Consider the following 24,275-nt stretch of genomic DNA (forward strand, 5'->3'; position numbering starts at 1 on the left):
GAATTATGAATATGTATTAAATTTTCTTAAGTAAATTCCAGCATCTTATTAAGATGATCATAGGAGTTTTCATGCTTATTGAGTGTCAAATCACTTTTGCATTCTTTTGATTATCTCTGCTTTGTTATGGTATATTCTCTTCTTACCTATATTTTTTACTCAATTTACATATATATATTCTAAATAACATTTTATTGTATTTTCAGTGAAAGTTACACTGTAAATTAGGCTTCCATTTAACAGTTGCCAAAGAACATGTTTGGGGACGTTGGTTACATTGTCTTATAATCTGGGAGACATCTTCCCTTTATTTCTGTTCTGGGATCTCAGGGCCATCGTCTTTGGGAATACTCCAGTCTCAACTCTGCATTAAGTCTGAACTTCTTGAGAATTTGCATTCTGGTCCACAGTTGCCCCAGTAAAGATCCATTGATGGTGTTCTTGATCAGAATGATTAGTATGGGTATTTGAGTACCATCTAGATCATCTGATCTCAGAGTAGATGAGGTTGTGGTTTATGGAGACCATAAGTCCTGTAGACTAGTTCCTTTTCTGAGACTTTGGTTTCCTTCTTTCTTGCTTACTCCAGCTGTGTAGAGACCGATAATTGTAGCCTAGTTGGCCATTCTCAAGCTTTCAAGGCCAGAGATAATCTTCACTCAACTACATGATTTTCATGTACTCTATTACACCAGTTGACAACGTTGTTACACTTTGTCACAGGTTCCCAAACTTATTTGGCCTACTGCTAATGCTTCCTTTTCAGAATAATAATTAATCGGTGCATCCCTTGGCAATGACGAGCTCTTGCATTATAGCCCATCATTCAGCATAAAGGGCAGGAATCTGCTTTTGCAGCCCCCTCAGATTGTTCCAGCACCCACAAGGGGTGTGATCACCAACTCTGGGAAGCTCTGCCCTGCACTATGGGACTAAAACCTCAATTTCTATAAATGAATCTCATGATGTATTTGGCTGAGTCTGGGAAGTATACATGTTTGTGACCCTTTTAATGGTCAAGATTGTGCGTCATGATTCTCAGTGGTCTGGCAGTTAGGATGTAGCTTCACAGATACGCAATGGTGTAGTCATCCCCCATTTGGGGATTTGATATAATAGAATTCGATATAAGCTATACGTGAGCAGATATCAAGTATGATAAGGCAAGGGAAAAAGGAAACAGGTTGAAAAGGAGTTTCCTTGAGGGTGCTGCCTGCATCCAATGTATGTGGATGTTCTGACAAAGTTCTTTGGCTTTTTGCTCACTCTAGATTCTGCGTCTAGTTCATCATTATCTGACCTTTAGTTCTTGAAACCTTAGCTAAAAGCCTACCATCTTACCTGCTGATTTTGTATTAGCTAGCCTCCACTGCCTGGGAACCAGGAGTTTGCTGTCTGACCTGCCAATCTTGGGCTCATCAGTCCTTACTGGCACCCAGGTCAGGAGACGCTTCCTGATGGACATCTGACTCACATACTTGGGGCTTGCCAGCTTCTAAAACCCCAACTATTTCCTTGAAACAAATCTCCCTTTGTGTGTGTGTGTGTGTATTTCATTGATTTTGCTTCTAGAGAAAACCAGCCAAAGACACCCCTGGTGTGTTTTATTGCATATATGAATATACATGATGCAAACACATATTTATAAGCACATGGATTAGATACAACTGCGTTGTTAGGTGCCTTTGAGTCAGTTCTGACCCATATTAGTTATTTATACAACAGCATGACCACTTCTAGGCCCTGCATCATTCTGACCATCACACTATGTTTGAGCTCACTGTTGTAGCCACTGTAGCTATCTATCTCATTAAGGGTCCTCCTCTGTTTTGCTGACCCTCTACTCTATCAAGCATGATGTCCTTCTCCAGAGACTGGTTCCTCTTGAAAATATGTCCAAAGTATATAAGATCAACTCTCACCATCTTCATTTCTTTTTCTTTTTAAAAATCATTTTATTGGGGGCTCATACAACTCATCACATACATCCACTCTGTCAAATACATTTGTACATTTGTTGCCATCATCATTCTCAAAACATTTTCGTTCTACTTGAGCCCTTTGTATCAGCTCCTCATTTTCCCCTCCCTCCCCAGCCCTCCTTCCTTCCTGAACCCTTGACAATTTATAAATTATTATTATTTTTTCATGTCTTATACTGTCCAATGTTGCCCTTCACCCACTTTTCTATTGTATGTCCCCCTGGGAGGGGGTTATAGGTAGATCGTTGTGATCAGTTCTCCCTTTCTCCTCCCACCTTTCATTTCCCCTCCTGGTATTGCTACTCTCAATATCGGTCCTGAGAGATTTATCTGTTCTGGATTCCCTGTGTTTCCAGCTCGTATCTGTACTCGGGTACATGCTCTGGTCTAGCTGGATTTGTAAGGTAGAATTGGGATCATGTTGGTGGTGGTGTGGGGGAGGAAGCATTAAAGAACTAGAGGAAAGTTGTATGTTTCAATGGTGCTATACTGCATCCTGATTGGCTCATCTCTTTCTTGTGACCCTTCTGTAAGGGGATGTCCAATTGTCCACAGATGGACTTTGGGTCTCCATCCTGCACTCCCCCTCATTCACAATGATAGGACTTTTTGTTCTTTGGTTTTTGGTCTCTGATGACATTGAAACCTCATGATCACACAGGCTAGTGTGCTTCTTCCATGTGGACTTTGTTGCTTCTCAGCTAGATTACTGCTTGTTTATCTTCAAGCCTTTAAGACCCCAGATGCTATATCTTTTGATAGTCAGGCACCATCAGCTTTCTTCACCACATTTGCTTATTGTACCCATTTTGTCTTCAGCGATCCTGTCGGGAAGGTGAGCATCATGGAATGCCAGATTATTAGAACAAAGTGTTCTTGAGTTGAGGGAGTACTTGAGTGGAGTCCCAATGTCCATCTGCTCCCTTACTACTGAACCTATAAGTATATGTACATAGATCTAGTTCCCTATTGTTACATATAATATATTACATATGTACATGCCTGTATTTAGACTTTTATAAATGTCTGTTTGCCTCCTAGTTATTTCCTCTATTTCCTGTTACTTTCCTCTTGTCCCACTATCATATTCGGCCTTGATTCGGGTTTCATTAATTCTTCTCGGTTACACTGCTTTTGCTGAAGCCCTACCAGGTCTCCTACACCCTCCTCACCATCAATTTTGGATCACTTGATGTTCCCTTGTCCCCTGGGTTTGTTAACATCCACTTCCTTTCCCCTGCCTTCCCCTCTCCCTTGTCCCGTATCTACCCCCACCTCCACCCCTGAACTGTCCATCCCATTGTTTTCTCCCCAAGATTGTTTATCCTGCCTATCTTATCTAGATAGGCACACAGCATCAATAATAAGCACAAAGACAAGACAGAGCAAAACAAAGCAACAACAACAAAAAAACCCCAATGACAATAAATAAATAAATGAATAAATAAAAGAAAAGCCTGTAAATAGTTCAAGGTCTGTTTGTTGACCTTTAGGAGTATTTTTGGTCAAATCTGACGGGCTCCCATGCCCTGGCCCCAAAGTCTGTTTTTGGTATTCCCTGGGGATTTCATTGCTTTACTCCCCCTGCTGCTCTGTTGCATGCCCTTAGTGTTTTGCCGAGAGTGGTGGAGTCAGATCAGGCACAGTTCATGCACTGTGCCTCCAGTGTTGTCCCTCAAAGCTAGATAGGTTAGTAAGGGACATCGTGTCTCATGGTGGGGTTGGCCCTATGGTCCTCTCTGTGCATTGGCTGCTCTGAGCAGGAATGTTGTTCTTGGGGCTTGGTGGGCCAGGATGTTTCCCACTCTCTCTCCTTCCCTCTTCATTTGCTCCTGTGTGCTCTAATCAGATATGCCCTTCTCCCTGAGCTGTAGCTTCAGTGCTGTCCTCTGAAGTGCTTTCTTCTAGGGGGGTGGGGAGGGGAGGTGTCCACATAGTTGGGACTGTGGCCGTCCCACACCATCTTTATTTCTAAAGAGCATTCTGGTCATTCTTCTGCTAAGATTTGTTTACTCTTCCAACAATCCACGCTATATGTAAGATTCTTCCTCAACTCCGCAGTTCAAATGCATCAGTTCTTCGGTATTCCTTAATCAATGTCTACATTTGACATGCATATGAGGTGAGCAAATACCATGGCTTTGGCCAAGCGCACCTGAGTCCTCAGAGTGACATGCTTGCTCTTCAACAGTTTAAAGAGCTCTTGTGCAGCGGATTTACTCAGTGCAGTGCATCATTTGACGTCTTGACTGCTGCTTCCAGGAGTGTGGATTGTGGACACAAGCAGGACAAAATCCTTGACAACTGTGTTAGGCAGGGTTCTCTCGAGATATGAAACCAGGACACCTATGATTATATATATTATGTATATAATTCCTTCTACTTGATTTAGGTATTTGACAACCAAGAGTAAGTGTTGGGGAACTTAATTTAACTTGTCAGCAGAAGTTATTTTAGGAAAAAGTGTGTTTCCAACACTTTGATGGAGTATCCCCTCTGCTAAGGAAGACTCTAAGAACTTGGTATTGGGCATGCCCCATTTACTGCATAGATAATAAGTTATAGTTGAACAACAGTGTCTTGTAGTAAATCTTGCCTAGGAGTAAGTAGAAGATCTGTTCAAACCTGAGACACTGTACCTGTGTTATCATACAGGGATTGGTGAGTGGTCTGGTTATCAAGAATTCATGATGTGTCGCTAAATGTTAGATGCTGTCAGGAGGAGAACTTTAGATGAGGTAATCCTCATACCAAAGAGACTCAAGAAACTCACTGCCAGCCAATTAATGCTGACTCAAAGTGATCCTACAAGACAGGTTAGAACTGCCCCACACAGAACACACTAATCTGTGTGAGGCAAGATGATGGTAACAATCCAAAAATGATGAAGGGAAAAGTATCAGAGCTCCAATTGTGCACACCCAACTTGTAGAAAGCTATGGAGGACAGTGGGAACCCATCATCCATCTGCAGAGTATATACCCAGATTAAGCATCTGGCAGATCCCCTCTAGCCATAGGCGACACTCCAACAGCTCTACTATCAGACAGAAATTATTGTAAACTTGATTTTGGTGGATCCAACCATGGTAGAATACGACACTTGGTCCATTGACCTCCCTCTTGACCCAACCTGAATTTGCTCTAGCCTAAAATATTTCTCTTGTGTTCCACAACAGAAATTATTTCCATGGCTTTTAAAATATTGTTGGTGATCTTTTATTTCTTACTCTTGATTTTTATCTTTATATTGTGGTTGTTTTACTCTTCTTTGTTTCTTTTAAAAATTGTTTCTGTTAGCTTTCCCAGTTTATGAAGCCCGGAAGAAATGGATTCACAGGGATAGTAACTGATGCAATGATTTCCCGGCAATTGGGTGTAAGAATGGTGAGGGAAACTGAGGAGCAATCAATGAAAGAGAGAGTGGGGAGGGAGCATTAGAACTGATTGTGATAATGTGTATATAACTCCTTTAAAATGGGATTTAGCTATAGAAGTACATGACATGTGAATATTATGTCATGAAAACTACTTAAAAAAAAAAAAAGAAACCAAACTTTACCATAGGTGAATGAGGGAGAGTTTTTGCTTAGGGGCATTGAACCTGTTTCAATGGTGGTGGGACAATTCTGAGGGGGCTATCAATAATGGTTGTAGAACATGAAAAGTATCATCAATGGCATGAAATTCTACATGTAGAAGTTGTTGAATGGAAGAATGTTTGGTCGTGTATATTTTTTTGCCACAGTTTTAAGAATAATTACACAAATAACACAAAGCACAAAGAAGAATGTTCTAAAATCGGCTGTAGAAATGATTATACTACTCTTCTTGATGTTTGAATTATTGAATTGGATGATATGTGGAAGAAGCACCAATAATACTGTTAAAAAATAAAAAGAATTCATGCTGAAGCTCTACTCGTGACTACTTGCTCAAGGGAAACTTTCTTGGTTGCCTGGGAAACATATATAACTTCAACTATCCAAGGTTTTTTTCTTGAGACTTGGATTCTGTGTCCTTATCATGAAAGATAATATTTCTTCAGGCCATTTTACACTGATACATCTGTGTCAAAGACAAATGTTTTTCCTTAGTTATTTATGGCTGTATAACCAGATAAGAATCCCAAGAACAGGCATCTGTGAAAAATCTGATCTATTTTTATTGAAAGCAGCATAATTCAGGCATTTTACTTTCAATCAAAGATTTGTTTAAATATCTCCTTTACAAATGAGACTGAGACTTGGCACATTCCTCTTGGATATCCTCTCAGATTATGACCGGATTTATTTTGTATTTTGATGTAGTGATATGTTCTATTTTACTTTGTGTGTTTTTTTGTTGTTTCTTGTTTTGCTAAGAAAATCCTTCTGTACACCAAAGGGTCTAAACATTATTTTCCAACTAATTTTTCTAACATTGAGTTGAAAGGACACATGTTAAAATATATTAGATATCCTTTCTTTTACAATATCTGTCAAATTTAATGCCTAAACCATGCTGGGTTGTTTTTGTTTTTTTGACCATGCTGTTTTGTTCATATGGATTTTCAATAAGTTTCAGAATCTACATTTGTGTTAGTCTGGGTAGACTAGAGAAGCAAATTCATAGACACTCATAATGTGTATAGGAAAGAGCTTTATATAAAGAGTAACTATACATTTGGAAAGTATCCCAGCCCGGTCCAGATCAAGTCCATAAGCCCAATATTGACCCATATATCCAGTACTAGTCCATAAAATCCTCTTGAGACTCATGGAGCCATGCAATGATGCCGAATGCAGGAAGATCAAAGGCCATGTGATGGAGAGTCCTGTGGATCCAGTGGTGGTAGAAGCATCTCAGCACTGGCAGGGGTCTCCTTGTGCCTCCTCCAGCTCCCAGGGCTCTGGCTGCATCAGCACAGCTCCATGTGGCTTCTTGTCAGGAATGTCTCTCCAGGAGTGAGTCTTGTGTCCCAGTTCCAGGGAGCAATTTATCTCCTTAGCGTCTCCAAAATGAGGTCATCAAGCTGCAACCTGATTGACAGACTAAACTCCACCCCTTCACTCTTAAGTCTCAAATTGACAGCAGATTATGTCACCACCACAACATCCTATAATCGTTTTCTCAGAATTATTTCAGTGAGTAGGTTTACCAAGAACAGTTTGAAAGGTAAAAAAGAAAAAAGGTTACAATGTCACCAACTATTCTCATGACAAACAAAAGTGCACATAGAATTTAGACTATTTCATCACAAGTGAGGTGCTAACTGCAACATTCATTCCATTTTGGGCTTCTGTGGTAGGTCCATGAACTCCATCAGGAAGCCATGAAGCCTACCAACCTAGAAGTTCAAAGTGTGGAAATTGATGTATTCTCAGACGATGATGATTATCTGACAATTCAGAATCCCCGAAAGGTAATTTTTTCCAGGATGTTTGTCTAAGATAGCCATTAAAGAAAAATATCAGTGCTTAATGTAAAGGAAGCGGAGCAAAGATCTAAGCTAGCGTTTCTCCACGTTGGCACTGATATTTTGCTCAAGAGAATTCCTCATCGCAGGGAGCTGTCATGTGCGTTATGGGATATTGAGTTGTATCCATGGCCTTATCCAGCCAATGCCGATACAACTACCCCTGTTGCGATTCTGGTGGGGAACGACCTTCTTGCCGTTTGTTAAGAACCAGATATTGCCAGAAATGAGGATAGCTGGAAATTATAGTCGCAGGAAATCAGCCTCTCCTTATGAACTGGCTTCCTGATTGAGGCTGGCAGGCTCTCAGAGGTATGGTTTGTAAGAAAGAAGGTACTGTGTCCTCATTTGCCTTTCCTCGGCTAAGGAAGAAAAGTTAGGGATCTGTTCTTGAAGTCAAAGTTGGCCTCAGCACTTAGAAAAGGACCCCATAAGAAGTCTTTTCCCCACACCTTTGCCCAGCTGGATGCCTCTGTCAAGTCTGATCATGAAGATTAGGAACTACCAAGGCCCTGGTGAATGACTGCCCTGTCCTCTGTTCTGATGTGCAGAAGTCTGACACAGCTAGTATGCTATCGGAATGTAGCACCATCGATCCTACGGATCCCTTTAGGAGGCTACCTGAAATGGCCACCAAAAAGCAACCTGAGAGATGTCTGCCCAAAGGTAAGTGGCAGGATTTATGTTCTTCAATCAATGACACTCTGTGGTTTGGGGCAAAGCTGTTCATCTCTTTTTATTGGGGAGGAAAGCAAAGGGCAGCCACTCACATATACTAAGGGACCGATATCAGTTCCAGAAGATGGCAAATTCAGGCAATTCTTGCCTCGGGGCTCAGTCTACATAGTCGAACAATCAGGATAGACACTCCAGGACGCTACCATGTCTGCCACTATGTGTAATCCCCAGCATGGAATTGAGGCCAGATACCAATAGAAAAACTTGACCACAGCGAAGGATTGAGGGGAGCTCTAGACATACTTGCAACCCACCCCTTAGAGCTCCTCTCTGGGAAGCTGGAGGACACGGTGGCCAAGAACATCAGAATAACAGCTCGGCACTAAAATCCTGACCTCTCCACTTGCTAGCTGTGTGCCTTTTTCTAATGTACTTAACTTCTCTGTGCCCAGCGTATAAAATGGTGATAATAACAGTACCTGCTTCAAAGCATTATTGTGAGTGTTAAATGAAAATAGAAAGCACTTTGGAGAGAGTCTGGCACAAAATACGCAACCAATAAATGACTCCCTGAGTGGATGGATAGAATGGCCTTTAGTGTGAGCCCCTGGGTGGTACAAATGATTCAGCAGTTAGCTTCTGCCAGAAGGTTGGTGAAACAAACCAAAGATGCTTCAGAAGACAGGTATAGTGATCTGCTTCTCTAATATCACAGCCTTGAGAACCCTGTGGCGCAGCCTACCCTGCACCCCTGGGATTGCATGAGTCAGAACTGACTTGATAGCAGGTAACCATGGCCTATTTGGTTCGAGAATAGGACCTGGCCCAGGTTATGGACTCAAGAAATGCTGACAAACAGTAAATAAATGACTTAGCAGATGTGTGAATGAATCCAAGCCTCACCCTGTCTCCCTAATTACGGGGCTAGGCTGGGCCCTGAAAGAACACCAAGAAGGGGTTTCACATCCATAGCTCTGGTTGTTTGACAGCCTCAGAGTTGTCCAAGGGAGACAGAGGTCAGATTCAGGATTCCCTGCAGACTACAGTTGTGATTTAACTTTGAACTGGTCCGTGAGTGATGCACAGGATGTCAATGGTGGAGGGGTGAAGAAAAAACAGGGAGGTGTGACTCATGCTGAAGGGTTTTATGCGTTGAGCACCAATGCTCTTTTATGTGTAAACATCTCAATTGATCAATTTTTTCCAAACATGGCTTGGGTAGTCTACACAGCCTATATTCAATCTTAGCTCATTCCCTGAAATTCTTCGAATGTTGTCTGTTTACCATTGCCCCAAATACCCCAAGCAAACAAGTGACACTAGTGAACCACAAAACTTCATTGACATTCAACGGTAAAGATATCTGGCTCATGCACCTGCATGATGTAGCTGATCTAAGCTCTGTTGGTCCTGGAAGCCTCCATCCATATGTGGTTTGACTGAGGACCAACTACCTGGTCTAGCCTGAGTTCAACTGGGCAACTTGACACTGTGGGCTAGCCCAGCGGCACCTTTCTCATGGAGATGATGCAAGAGAGTTTTAGACTGGTACATTGAGATTTCTGCTCCACTTCGCTGACTAGAGAAAGTCAGTGAGCCCAGAGTCAGGGGGTTGGAAAAGAGTCTCCACTTCTTCAGTGGGACAGACTGCAAGACCGCGTGGCAAGGGATGCGCATACAGGTAGGGATGAGCATTGGGGCCAGTGATGTGAAGTGCCCCAGACACTAATGGTCTTGCCGTTGCTGGTTCTTTCAGGCCTGGGTTGCTGCTTTCCATGCTGTGGCGTGGACAAGAGAAAGTCCTCCTGGGTCATATGGTGGAACCTGCGGAAAACCTGCTACCAAATAGTGAAACACAGCTGGTTTGAGAGCTTTATTATCTTTGTGATTCTGCTGAGCAGTGGGGCGCTGGTAAATGGTCAGGGTCTTGTGGGGGTGTTGGGGATGCCGCTGAGGGAACTGCATTTTGGCCTGTTCCTTCATGGGCTGTGAGTGTGGGGAGAGCAGACAGATGTGGAATTGTTGCTACTGGTTCCCCTTAGAGGATGGAGTTTTGCCCAAGCGGCTTCTTGTTTCATTCTCCCCCGACCCAAGGACACTACCTGTAGGGAAGAACTCCTGCAGGTCGGCTCTTGAGTCGAGCCTGTCCATCTACCCTTCACTCTGGAAGGATCCCTAGACATGTTCCCTGTGTCCTACATGTTTCTTACTCTAAATTCCTTCCCCCCCTTTCCTTGGAGGCCATCGTGCTGTGGTCTAAAAGGAAAAATGCTCAGGAGAAAGGGCTACCTAGACCAAATTGGGATCTAGACTAAGTTGACTTGGGTAGATTCCATGACTCATGGTCCCTTGCAAAAGGAGCAAGGAGATGCTACTTTGTGGGCATGACAGCTTGGAACATTCCAGATACAAAAGAGACCAGGGTTGGAAGAAACTCTGAGTGCCTGAGTCTGCATAAGCAGATAGTCCCACCTTCCTTTCTGCTCTCTCTCCTCACCTGGTGGTCCTTCTCCACTTCCCACTCCACATTCCCCCCTGGGGAGAGTGTTTTCTTTCTTAGGAACTACACGCCCCTCTCTCTCCTTCATCCCTTCTGTTTTGTGCCTGCCCCTAAAATGACTGCAACATAGAACTGAACTGTCTAGCTCTGTGATGTTAAGTAAATGGATTTCTAAGTTTTCGCTTATTGATTTCGAATGGTGGAACATTTCACGATAAGACACCACCACATGGGAGGGGCTAAGGAAATGGTCTGTTCTCACATACCCACATGGCGTTTGATACCTACGGGGCCTCCAGGTGAAAGAACACGAGCACATTTGGGGACCCACTTGGGCCTGCATTCCCAATGATCCGTGTATTGGTACTCAAATCAGTACTCACACAAAACCGAAAATCCCTCTGAAACCAGCCCCAGGAACCCCCTGGGTTCATTTGGATTGCTAAACTTTGGTCTAGGGAGTCCATCTAACCTTCTGGTGATTGTGTTTTCACTGACTGACTTGTCTTATTCGAGTGGAAGAGGGTCTTTCATTGATTTCAGAAATGATAAGTGGTGGCTATCAAACCCTGTGCCAGTCAGTGGGCATTGTTTATGGGCCACAGACATATGCCCTAAGCTGGCATGGGATGAAAATATACAATCGGAGAAATAGCTAGGGCACTCAATCTTTCTCATATCATCTTCCATCTGAGAGGCAGGGCAAAGTGGGACTGAAGACAGTGCAGGGAGTTCCAGAAAGATCGAGTCCCCGTTTCACTCTACCATTTACAGAGAAACGAGGACAGGGAATATCGAATGCCTTATAACTGTATGAGCCTATATGGACCAGCAAGATCAACATTACCTAGAGGCTCGGTAGAAATTCAAAGTATTGGATCTACCCCAGCCTTACTAATTAGGATATGCACGGTAAGAGCTGCCTAGGTGATTCAGAGCCCATTTGGACTTGAGAAGCCCTTGTCTAGGCACTTCGAAATCCCAGTGGTGCTCGCTGTGAGTTAAATGTCAGGCTGGCAACTGCAAGGCCAGGGAATTCAAGACAAGACTGCCTGCACCCTAGAGATTTGCAGTCTGCGTGGTCACTAGGAGTTAGAGCCAACTCAATAGCAGCGGCTTCGCTTTTGTCCACTACATAGCAACGGGAGGAAATGGCCCAGTTTAGCCTCAAAATAACAATTACCAGCATCAGCCTGCTCTCTCCCAGTGAGTGAACTCAAATCTTCAGGGCCGGCTTCTTGCTAACTTCTAAAAAGAAGAGCGGAAAGGAGCCTCCCACACCATTCAATTTTATCTATTCCCCAAGGGGCGAGCAGACAGACAAGCCCATGACCTCCAAGAGCTTGGTATCTAGTAGGGAAGACAGATGAAGTCCATAGAATTGTAGGACAGGGTCATAAATAAATATTCCCAGAGCAGCACACTCACATGTGGAGGCTTGTAGAAAGGGCTCCTGTGTTAGTCTCAGTGGACCAGAGAAACAAATTCGTACACACTCACATGTGTATAAGAAAGAGCTTTATATAAAAGAGCAATTGTATTTTGAGAAAACATCCCAGCCCAGTCCAGATCAAGCCTGTATGTCCAATATTAGCCCATATGTCTGATTCCAGTTTATAAATTCCTCTTCAGACTCATGCAACACATGCAACGATGCTGAATGCAGGAAGATCACAGAACAGTGGCTAGAAAGTCTAGTGGAACCAGTGGTGGTGGAAGCATCTCAGCGCTGGCGTGGGTCTCCACCTGGCTCCTCCAGCTACAGGGCTCTGGTTCCACCTGCATAGCAACATGTGTCTTGTCAGCAGGAGGACCAAGCAAAGGGTGTGGGTCTGGCCTCCAGTGAGCGATTTATCTCTGTAGCACATCCAAATGAGACCATTAAACTGCAACATGACTGACAGGCTAAACTCCATCCCTTCACTCTTCATAGTCTCAAGTTGTAGTGTGTGACTGCCACGGGCTCTCATGCAGTGTCGGTACAACAAAGACAGTTTCATATGGAAAATATTAGCTAAGCTGAGATTTAATGAATGGCGAGGAGCTGGCAGAATAGGAGTTAAAAGGCATCCTCCTGTCAAAATTTCACTTTGGAGCTGCAAGCAAGACTATTGAATGCTCTTTCTTTCTTTCTTTCTTTCTTTCTTTCTTTCTTTCTTTCTTTCTTTCTTTTCAAACCAAGGCTGTGGGGTTGTGGCCTTCTCTGTGTCCCCTACAGGAGAGTTGATTTCTTCTGTGTAAATCAATATCTTCAATGTTTGTTCCTGACTTTGTCAGGTCTAGTGGCAGGTGACTTCTGTCCCATGTTTCTTTCTCAATAATTCTTTGAAGTCCAAAAGAACCGTTGAGATTTTCATTGTATAAACCTGGCAGGGGCACTCAGATATTTAGGGAAAGTGAAATATTTAGATGTAGTATGAAAACGTTCACTTGGAGGACCGGAATGCTTCATTTTTGTCGTCACACTTAACAAATGTTAATTTTCAAAGGCATGGAAGATGCAGATTTGACCACCCAGAGAAAAGGAAAAATTCCCAGAAACACACTATCTGTCTAAATGAACACAAGCAAAGAAGAAAAAAATGAACAATATTTTCATAAAAGAAGAGATTACAGAGGCAATAAAAGCAAAACAAAAATAACAAAGAAAAGCCCTGCTGTAGACAGCTTCACTGGAAAAATAGTACCCGCCAGACGGGGAAGAGCTTTCACCCATATTACCCAAACTATGCATATTTCAGAAAGAACCAGCATAATTCTGATGCCAATACCAGGCAAAGGCACCTGCTAAAAAAGAAAATTATAGACAAACACCCCTCACAAATATAGATGCAAAAATTTTTCCATAAAATTCTAGCCAACAGAATTCAACAGCATATCAGAAAAGTATACATTATGACCAAAATGGGACTCAGTACAGACATATACCAGGATGAGCCAACATTAAAAATAAATCAATGTAATTCACCATAAACATAAAACAAAAGAATCTTATGTTTACCCCAATTGACACATTAAAGGCCTTTGATTAAGTTTAGAGCTCATTCCTGATAAAAACTCTCAGAAAAATAGAAATAGAAGGAAAATTCTTCAACATAATAAGAGGCATTCATACAAAACCAGTAGTCAACAGTATAATCACCACAGACTAAATGCATTCCACATGAGAATGGAACCAGACAAGAATGCCCTTTATCACCGCCATTAGTCAACATTGTACTGAAACTCTTATCGAGTGATAAGATAGTGAAATAAAAGACCTTTATCTTGGCAAGAAAGAAGGAAAACTCTTCCCATTCCCAGGTGATATGATCCTACACAGAAAATCCCAAAGAGTAGCACACAAGGTCAACATACAAAATGTCAGTTAGATTCCTCCAATTTATTTGACCCACTGTCGCCTTTTCAGAAAAAAGGATTACTCAACACCCTCTTGGTAATAGAAATATTGGTACTGTGACCGCTCAGAACAGAATAAAGTGTAACTATCTGCTTTTACAGCTCCCCGGGGTCTTTCCAGAATCCCTCAGTGGGCAGTGCCACCTTCTGCTCTACAGCAACAAAGAGAACTTTGAAAAGGAAATCAGGAAAATAATACCAATTATAATCCCCCACTCCCTCAAAAAAGATCAAATACTTAGGAATAAATCTTGCCACAGTTATAAAGGATCTATACACAGAAGACTGCAAAACACTCCTGCAAGAAACCAAGGGAGCTCTACCGCAATGGAAAAATAGCACATGTTCATGAATAGAAAGACTTAACATTACGAATGTGTTATTAAATACTACCCAACACTACAACCCCGATCCAAATTTCAACAGCATTCTTTAACAAGATGAAAAACTAATCGCCAGCTTTATATGGGAAGGAAAGAATCCCTGGGTAAGAAGCATTATTGAAGAAGAACCGAAGTGGGAAGCCTCACACGGCCTGTGTCAGGTTGGGTTATCTAGAGAAGCAAAACCAGCGACATGCATATATGTATAAGAAAAACTTTATATCAAGAACGTATCCCAGTGAATTCCAACTCAAATCCATGGGTCTGATGCTAGCCAAGACCTTTCCAGACTCCTATAACTGAAAGCCGATGGATCCTGATACAGGGAGATCAGAGGGCAGTGAGTGCAAGGTCATATGGGTACAAGATGGGTGGCAACATGGCAGAGTGCCAACAGCTCCTTGGGTCAGTGGCCCACATGGGGCACCTGGAGACACCACTGGAGGCAGAACAGAATCCCAGGAAGGAGGAAGGCAGAGGAGCAGAGAGGGATAGAAGTTCTCACTGCCTCTGTTGTAAAAAGGACCCCTCCCCCACCACCACCACCAAGGAGGCACCATTAGGCTGTGACTTGATTGATAGGTTGGACTACACCTCTACACTTTCACACAGGTGTGAGTTGACATGCAATCTAACTGCCCTATCTCAGAACCTACTGTATACCCTCAATAGTCAAAACAGCCTAGCATTGGTACAAAGACTGAGACATAGACAAATAAAACAAAATTGAGGACCCAGACTTAAATCTAACTACTTAAGGAAAGTTGATTTCAATAAAGGGCTGCAGTCCATTAAATGGGGGAAGAGAAAATCTCTGACAAATGGTACTGGCAACACTGGTTGCCTATCTGTAGAAAAGTAAAGCATGATCCATAACTCACAGCATACACAAAAATAAATCCCCAATGCACTAAAGACCTATTTATAAAACCTGAAACAATTTGTCATGGAAGAAAAAAAAATTTGAGACCACACTGTTTTTAGGTGCCATTGAATTGTTACAACTCACCCTGTGTACAACAGAAAGAAACACTGTCTGGCCCTGTGCCAACCTTGCAATTGTGATGTCTGAGCCCACTCTTGCAGCCACTGTGTCCGTCTATCTCATCAAAGAAGACCTTCAATGCGAGCCAACATTGATGCCTAATAAATAGCATAGAATACCAGATATAAGTAAAAACGTCCAAATAGCAGAAGATGAACTCGATACCTGGAATTTCCTACAAACTACATCTATATCCTTCTCAAAAGACTTCTCCGAAAGAGTACAAAGAGAGTGTTTTGACTTTGGGGTTGATGTGGGTGGGGTGAAGGGTGGGGGATTGGTGATAACATATCCAACAAGGACTAATCATTAAAATTAATAGAAAGCTTCAAGATTTCAACAACAAAAAGACAACTCAATTAAAAAATTTGCAAAGGACATGAATAGGCACTTCACCCAAGAAGACATTCAGGCAGCTAACTTATGTGAAGAGATACTTAACAATTATTGGTCATTAGAGAGATGCAAATCAAAATAGCATTAGATATGATCTCCCGCTGACAACAAAAACAAGGATGAAAACAAAGCATCATGACCACCAAAGCCCAGCAAACAACCAAGGCTGGTGGGAGTGTGACGCACTTAGAACTCTCTCATACTGCTAGTGGGACGGTAAACTGGTACAATGACTGTGACAAATGGTATATGATGCCCTTTTTAAAAAAGTCAAGATAAAGCATGTTAGGCCAGCTGGTGGCACTTGGAAGTCGGGATGTGGTTACCTTTTGCTGTGGATCCAGTGACCCACCTTCACAGGGCCAGAACTGGCCTCAAGGAAAATTTTCAGCTAGCCACAATGGCCGGAAAAGGTGATCGTGGAAAGATGACTGAGCTGGAAGCTAAAATCTGTCATCCGATGGAGTATTACTCTGGTGATTTTAATTTGCCTAGAGACCAATGCTTAAAGGAACAGATCAAACTAGGTGAAGGCGGGGTCCCCCTGGAGATCATGCTGACATTCAACAGGTTAACCCATTAACAACAGTCTTTATGTGATGGTGGACGCACTGGACAAATCAAAGGCAGAGCTTATGGAAATAAGTGAAGGAAAAACGAAAATCAGATCTCCAAGCAAACTCCTTGGTGGAGTGACAGATGAGTATAAAAATGATGTGAAAACAGACCCGTTTGTTTACTGATGCAACCCGGCATGACAGAAAACAATGGTTAGGAGGCAAAGATGAAGTACTAAATAGTCAGATGAGAAGAACATTGCACAGAGCATCTATGGGGTCACTCTTTGCCGTGTTCGAGCGGATAGAATGTGCTAAGAAGTTCATGGAGACCCCTGGCCAGAAGCATAAAAGACACAGAGCGGCTAGTACTTTTCAAGGATGATTATTTTGCCAAAAAAAGACAACAAAAAGCAAAATAAAGCGGAGGTTAAATGACTGCTAAGCAAGAGTACGAAGATAAACGGAAGATGCAGAAATGCAATCTCTAGATGGGCTGCTTGCTGAAGTTTTGGGGTGACAAAGATGGTCCTAGCTGTAGAGAAGGTTTGCGCATACCCTTTGCAAGTCATGGAGGAATCAAAGGGATAGACTCTACCAGAGGAGCAAGAGAGGGCGTCGTTTTATTGAAAGGAGAAAAGCTAATGAAGTACTGGAGACAACCAAAGAGGCAAGTAACCATTGCCGACAATTAAGAAACAGAGAGGTGGCATGGGGGGAGAGGTGGAAAGAGCAGCCCTGAAAACAATCATGGAGGCCTCCCCCCACACTCTCTCCCCCAAGAATCCCCACCCGAACCCAATTTAAAGGAAGAGGAATGGGAAATACAGTGGCCCTGGTCGAGTCAGCCGAAGGAAAGGGACCGTTCCAGTGCAAGAAAACGGAATTGGACCGCAAGGATGAATGTGATGAAAATGGTGGTGCCAGTGAAACCGGCCAGAGAAGCAGCAGACAAAGAAGAGCCTTCCCCCAAACTCCAGCGAGCAGAAAATGGTGCTGGAGACCAGTAGTGCAATCCACCACTTGAACATTCTTTTTTTGCAAACTCAAGATAATGTATCTGGGCACTCTAGTCTGTTTCCAAACTCTTTGGCATGCCATGCTGTCCCCATAAAGCGATCGTGTTTGCTGTGAGCATTAGTGTAAATGGATAAGGCTCCTGGTGGGAGCTGCATAAGATGTGGTGGAAGATGATGGGCTTTGGGGTTAGCTGGATCTAGAGTGTAGACCAAAGAATGTGGACTTGATACTACTGGCCATGAAGGGCCATTCAGTAGACTTGCAAGCATGTAGGAGGATGGGAGATGGCGTGTGGTTCTGGAAAATCGTATAGTTGAGAAGAGGTGCAAGGTTTAGAAAGTCCGGGAGATGATGTGGTGAGTCTGGAGGCAGGGTGATTCATTCACAAGGTGCTTCTATATTTCAGATGGAGCCCTGGTTGTGTAGGGTTTATGCATTGGACTGCGATCCCCGTGGTTGGTGGTTTAAAAACAGCAGCAGCTCTTTTGGATAAAGGCTGGGCTTTCTACTCCTGTAAACAGTTAACAGTCTTGGAAACCCAACAAGGTTGTGTGTGTCTGTGTGTGTGTGTGGGGGGGGGGGAGTGTGTCACCATGAGCCGGCAGTGAGAGTCTATGTTCCAGAGGAGTTGTGATGGAAATCTGGGGAGCTATAGCAACACAGGTGTGCAGAAAAGAGTGGTCCTTCTTCTGTTTCAATTACTCAAGGAGCACATCCCAGGCTTAATAAGTCCAGGCTTAATATCTATTGAAGCGAACCCTTAATTACTACGAGAGATTCTACTTAATTCATATACAGAAAAGCCGAGGGAAACCAAAGACAGCAAGTTCTATGCAAGTATCCAACTTGGTCTGAAGCTCTGCTTTTATCATTTCAGGTGTTTGAAGATATTCACCTTTCAGAACGGCCCCAAATCCAAACATTACTTAATTGTACTGACCTTATTTTCACAAATATTTTTATCCTGGAGATGGTTCTGAAATGGGTGGCCTTTGGATTTGGAAAGTATTTCACCAGCGCTTGGTGTTGGCTGGATTTCATCATTGTGATTGTAAGTTTCCCATCTGTGGGCCATGTGGGTTGGGGCAGGGAATGGAGAGAAGAGGAAAGTGGGGGGGGGGTCATTCAAGAGTTGCTTTTCCTAGGTGTCTCATATCTGTACCCTTTCGACATATTTTTCTTGCTCATGTCTATGTAAGTACATATCACTGATCCAACAGGAACACAACCCTCTATGGCATGCACCCTGATACACGGCCCTTTCTGTGTGCCTGAACCAGCCCCCTTCCACTGGAGCCACCCATCCACTTTACTCCATAGCATTGCTTATGTCTGCTGCAAATATAGACTATCTTTGAGTACCCTCCATTCTCCCTCACCTTCTACTTTACTCCCCCTGCCCAACATAAGCTATCTCAAAGAAAGTTAGGGGACAACAGGTTGGGCTGGCCCAATCTTGACTGTCAAGCAACATAATTGGTCACAGATGCAGTCTTTGCTCTGCACGGCAATGTTCCCAGTGGAGCAGTGCTGCGCACAGTGCTTTGTACAGCCGAGGGGCAGTCAAAAGGTGGAAGACCCTTGAGGAGCTGGATTGACCCAGTGGCTGCAACTAGGACCTCAGATGTAACAACAATTGCAAGGGTAGCTCAGGAGCAGGGAGTGTTTTGTTCTGTTGGATGTCGGGGTGCTATCATTGGAATAGACTCAACTTCACACCGGACAATCACAGCTTAAAACTTCAACTACTTTACTGACAAGGAAGCCTGAAGCTTCGGCGGGGGGCGGGGGGGGGGAAGAGGGAGAGGAGGAGGTGGGGAGATCAGCAACTTGTTTGCGGCCACACACCTAGGGAAGTTGGGATTCATACTTCAGTTCGGATGATGCTCAAGTGAATAATAGCCATGCTACTATTGTTGTTTTTGCCCTTGAGTGTTCACTTGTTGTCCGTGTGATTCTGGCCCCTGGCAGCCCATGGGTTGCAGAGTAGAATTGCTCAGTAGGGTTTGCAAGGCCTTTCAGAAGTAGATGGCCAAGTTAGTCTTCTGAGACACCTCTGGCTGGGTTCACACTGTCCAACTTTGGCCAGTAGTTCAGTGCTTAATCTTTGTGACCCTCAGGTACTCTGAATACTGGGCCACATTTAATAACTTCTTATCTGGGCCAAGAATTCTTCCAGGTGCTTCACAGTCATTGTCTCTTGTAGTTATCACAGGTACCCTATGTCATAGGTATTATTGTTTCTCCCATTTTTGGAGGAAGAATTTAAGTCATAGTGAAGCTAAGAAACATGTTTGAGATTAACCAGCAAGAAATTATGGAGGTGATAGGATCGCTGAAGACAAATGGGTGCATAAGCAAATGTGGCAAAGAAAGCTGATGGTGCCCGGCTATCAAAAGAGATAGTGTCTGGGGTCTTATAGCTCAGACACAAAAAAGCCCACATGGAAGAAGCACACCAGCCAGTGCGATCATGAGGTGCTAAAGGGACCAGGTATAAGGCATCATGGAAAAAAAGAGATATATATGTATATATGTGTGTATATATATATATACCATATTGAGTGAAGGGGGATGAGCAGAGTGGAGACCCAAGGCTCAAGTGTCAGCCACTGGAGATCCCCTCATAGAGGGGTTTAGGAGAGGAGATGGGTCAGTCAGGGTGCGAGGTAATACTGATGAAGAACACAGCTTTCCCCCAGATCCTGGATGCTTCCTCCCCCGAACTACCATGATCCAAATTCTACCTTGCAGGACTGGATAGGGCAGAGATTGTACACTGGTGCATATGGGGGCTGGAGGCACAGGGAATCCAGGGTGGATGATACCTTCAGGACCAAGGGTGTGAGGGGCGATGCTGGAAGAGTGGAGGGTGAGTGGGTTGGAAATGGGGAACTGATTAAAAGGATCCACATGTGGCCTCCTCCCTGGGAGATGGACGGCAGAGAAGGTGGGGGGAAGGGAGACTCTGGATAGGGCAAGATGTGACAAAATAGCAATCTATAAATTATCAAGGGCACATGAGGAAGGGGGGAGCGGGGAGGGAGGGGAAAAAAAAGAGGACCTGATGCAAAGGGCTTAAGTGGAGAGCAAATGCTTTGAGAATGATTGGGGCAGGGAATGTGCGGATGTGCTTTATACAATTGATGTATGTATATGTATGGATTGTGATAAGAGTTGTGTGAGCCCCTAATAAAATGTTAAAAAAAAAAAAGAAGTTATGGAGGTGAGAGGCAAACCCAGTCGGTCTCGTTCCCAAGCCCTTGATTTCAGCAAAGGTTCCCTTTCTTCCTTTTCTTCTTCTTATGGGATAATGAGCTAGACTCTGTCCCTGCTGTGAAAGAAAGTAGATGTAACAATATATGAGCACAAGTCATGCTGCTGGCAAACCCCACTGAAGAACTAAAATCCAATAAAACCACACTAACAGCCACCAAGTCGATGCTGACTCATAGCTATCTTATAGGAGAGGGTAGAACTACCCCCTGTAAGTTTCTGAGACTTTAACTCTTTACAAAAATAGAAAGTCCTGTCTTTAAAAAGCCCTGCCTTTCTTCCAAGGAGTGGCTAGTGGCTTCGAACTACTGACTTTGTGCTTAGCAACCAATGTTATCAGTGCCATGGGAATTCCAGAAATCAAGGAAAGAAATAGAAATATACACATTTCTCCATTCTATCAACTGCCAGAGTACAAACACTCCGTGATCTCCAGTCATTATCTAATTAGATCATTGTGGAAATCTGTAAGTAGAAAAATGATTATTTTCTCCATTTTTAGGGGCTGGTGGTTTAGTAGGAAAAAGCCTAGACTGACAGATCTCTTTCTGAAAACCTGTAAGCAAAACACTCTCCTGACATTAGTTTTTATCAGGATAAAAATGAGGATGTGACTGGAAACTGCTCAAATATAAAATGACAAGCATACCTCTAGCAAGAACTATAAAAAAATGCAAAAGCAGTTCAAAACCACACTTGAAAAAAAAGCACCAGGTCCAGATGATCTTACAGGCAAGTTTTATCAAATTTCCAAAGAACAATTAATCTCGATATTGTCCAAATTGTTACAAAGAGGAAAAAATTGAAAAAGTTGAGTAAGAGAGTATCAACTTTCCTTAAAAAAGAATAGAATAAGAAAGCAAGATGATTTTTCAATCTTTTTATGAATATGGATATGAATATCTTAAATAAAATGTAAGAAAATGGTATCTAATAGTTTGTTTTAAAATGCATCACAACTAAATGAGCTTATCTGAGGAATTCAAAGACTTGTTGGTGTAGTGGTGTGGTAAAGAATGTGGGTGCTTTTAATTGTGAATGCTTCATCTTCACCTCCAAGTTTGGTGGAACAGAAACCAGGAATGTAGTTTCAGGTGAAAGGATATAACTATCCCTTTGAAACTCTTCTTCCCCACCAAGTGGAGGGCGCAGTGATTTGTGAAAACCAGGAAAACTGCTTGGCGTTGCCATAATTTTACCCCTGGCTAAAACCCCAAACAGAAGGAATGTTTATTGAAAACTGTTTAAATAACTCCCTCAACAAATAATGCTATTTCAAAAATACCTATTTAAAAAACAGTAGAGTATGAAAATCATCAAGACAAACCGATCTTGAATTGATAATTTTTAAAAATTAATGACACATTTTAAAATGTTTTGTTATACTGTCACATTAACTCAATTCACGGGCAAATGTTTTGTTAGTGCACTGGAGTTGGTATGAGTTACTGTGAGATGTCCTTAGGTAATAAGGACCGCTGATGTCCGCTTGTCAAGAGTTTCATAACTCACAGCCTGTACAGCTGAGAAACTCTCCTCCCAAGTCCAGCCTCTGAAGACTTTATAAGCAATAAGAATAGCTACAGGTCTATGAAACATAGTCTTGGACTTCAGCGCAGCCTGCTGTTAGGTTCTCAGTTAGTGCACTGACAGTACTTAGCTTTCCAAACCTGTGTCTGGGGAGCAGTTTGCTGGGAGAGAAAATTGCAGTCCATTCCCCCAGAATCAGCTGTTTGAGTAAGGGAAGTGCTAGCAACCAAACAACTTATTTATTTCTTTTATTTTGATCTAATCTTAAACTTACGCAAAGATGAAAGAAATAACTCTCTTTGCATACTGACCCATTGTTAACATGCTCACCCATTTACTCTGTCATTTTCTTCCTTCTTGTATTTTCCCCTCAATTGACTTGAAGCCAAGTTGCAGACATCCTACCTCTTTGTTCCTAAACATTTCAATGGATATTTCCTAAAACCAAGGACTCCCCTCCCACCCCTGCCCTGCAACACACACACACACACACACACACACACACACACACACACACACTCACTCACTCACAAGAATTATCAAGGTTAGGAAACAACATTTCATCAACACAAAAATTCACAATTCGTTTTCAAATTTCATCAGCTCCTCACAACTAGATCCCCTAATAGCTATTTTTTCCCTTCCAAATCAGGGTTCCATCCAGGATTCCACACCAATGATCACACCTCTGTGGTCTCCTTGGCTAGAGGACAGTTCATGTATCTTTCATGAACCAAGTCAGGCAAATGCATCGGCCTCTCCCTTGGTGGTTTGAAGCTTGGCAGACCAGGAGTCCCACGGAGCTCTGCCTGCGCTCCCCTCAGCCAGGTCTGAGAGTCTAATGTATGTGGATAGGCCATAGGAACACCACAGGCTCTCCCTTCCCAGAAGGAGGCTCTGAAGCCCCATCACGCGCAGCATTGGGTGTGCCGTCAGGTGCGCTACCTGTGACTTCTCTTTCTGTCAGATCTCTGTGACCAGTCTCATCAACTTAAAGGAGTTAAAATCTTTCCGGACTCTGCGAGCTCTGAGGCCCCTCCGAGCGCTGTCCCAATTTGAAGGAATGAAGGTATGTCCTTCGGGTGGACAGGAAAAAGCCCAGCGGTGAGGGAAAAATATTAGCTCTTCTGATAGATTAGGATGGGGTTTCCTTAGATTGCCAAGATTACTTCTGGGCTTCTCACCCAGCCTGGTGCTTAGAATTTGGGAGATGGAGGGAAATCTCATTTACGGTCAACCCAAAAAGTTTCTGTGCCACCCAGCATGGGCTCTGGCTCCCACTTAGAATCTTAAGGTGGGGGTACCCTATAGCCTTCTTTCTAGGACGTTTCTCAAGGTATCCTCAGTGGTGACAGAGAGGACACACTATGGAGAACACAGGGGCTCATGTTGCTGAGAGAACTGGGTTGCCCTGTCGCAGGCCTTAGAGAAGGAAGACCTTGCCGGGAGAAGCCCAGCTCTCCACAGGGAGCCAGCTCAGGGAGGTCAACAGCCAGGCTGCTCCAACATACCCTCTTGAAATATTTCTCTTCCATTTTTGTTTCCTTAAGGTGGTGGTCAATGCTCTCATAGGCGCTATTCCTGCCATCCTGAATGTTTTGCTTGTCTGCCTTATTTTCTGGCTCATATTTTGTATTATGGGAGTAAATCTTTTTTCTGGCAAATTTGAACGATGTCTTAACGGAACAGAAATTGCAAGTTTTGACAGAATTTTCAACAAAACATACTGTGAGAATCATAGTTACCCCTGGGAGAACCTCAGAGTCAACTTTGACAACGTGGGAATGGCTTACCTTGCTCTTCTGCAAGTGGTAAGTGTCGTTGGCATGTTTGTCTACTCAGAGAAAACTTTCAAGAACTCTGAGTAATCTCTCAGCTAATACAAATGCAACAACTCCATTGAGATCATCCTGGTATGGAAGCCAATGCCATCTAGAACGGTTCCCCACTGAGCCTCAACCCCCCGCTACTCCCCTTTAACATCAGTACCCCTCACTATTCTACAAGCCATCTTGCTCCCTGGGCTCAGCCAGAAAGCCTGAGCTGCTCCGT

The 24,275-nt window shown here is 43.2% G+C and overlaps 1 protein-coding gene and 1 pseudogene across 1 annotated transcript in view; both read left to right on the plus strand.

The window, feature by feature from the left end:
- SCN11A (sodium voltage-gated channel alpha subunit 11) overlaps window positions 1-24,275 on the plus strand; it is an 88,545-nt gene that overhangs the window by 47,183 nt on the left and 17,087 nt on the right. Inside the window, exons 16-21 of the mRNA XM_075555583.1 lie at window positions 7,272-7,385; window positions 7,991-8,105; window positions 9,874-10,028; window positions 18,295-18,468; window positions 23,191-23,292; window positions 23,774-24,034. Of these exons, the coding sequence (XP_075411698.1) occupies window positions 7,272-7,385; window positions 7,991-8,105; window positions 9,874-10,028; window positions 18,295-18,468; window positions 23,191-23,292; window positions 23,774-24,034 (921 nt within the window). The remainder of the gene's footprint in view (window positions 1-7,271; window positions 7,386-7,990; window positions 8,106-9,873; window positions 10,029-18,294; window positions 18,469-23,190; window positions 23,293-23,773; window positions 24,035-24,275) is intronic.
- LOC142454210 (lupus La protein homolog pseudogene) lies at window positions 16,241-17,407 on the plus strand (annotated as a pseudogene).

The sequence above is a fragment of the Tenrec ecaudatus genome, chromosome 8 (assembly GCF_050624435.1).
Source record: "Tenrec ecaudatus isolate mTenEca1 chromosome 8, mTenEca1.hap1, whole genome shotgun sequence".
Taxonomy (NCBI): Eukaryota; Metazoa; Chordata; class Mammalia; order Afrosoricida; family Tenrecidae; genus Tenrec; species Tenrec ecaudatus.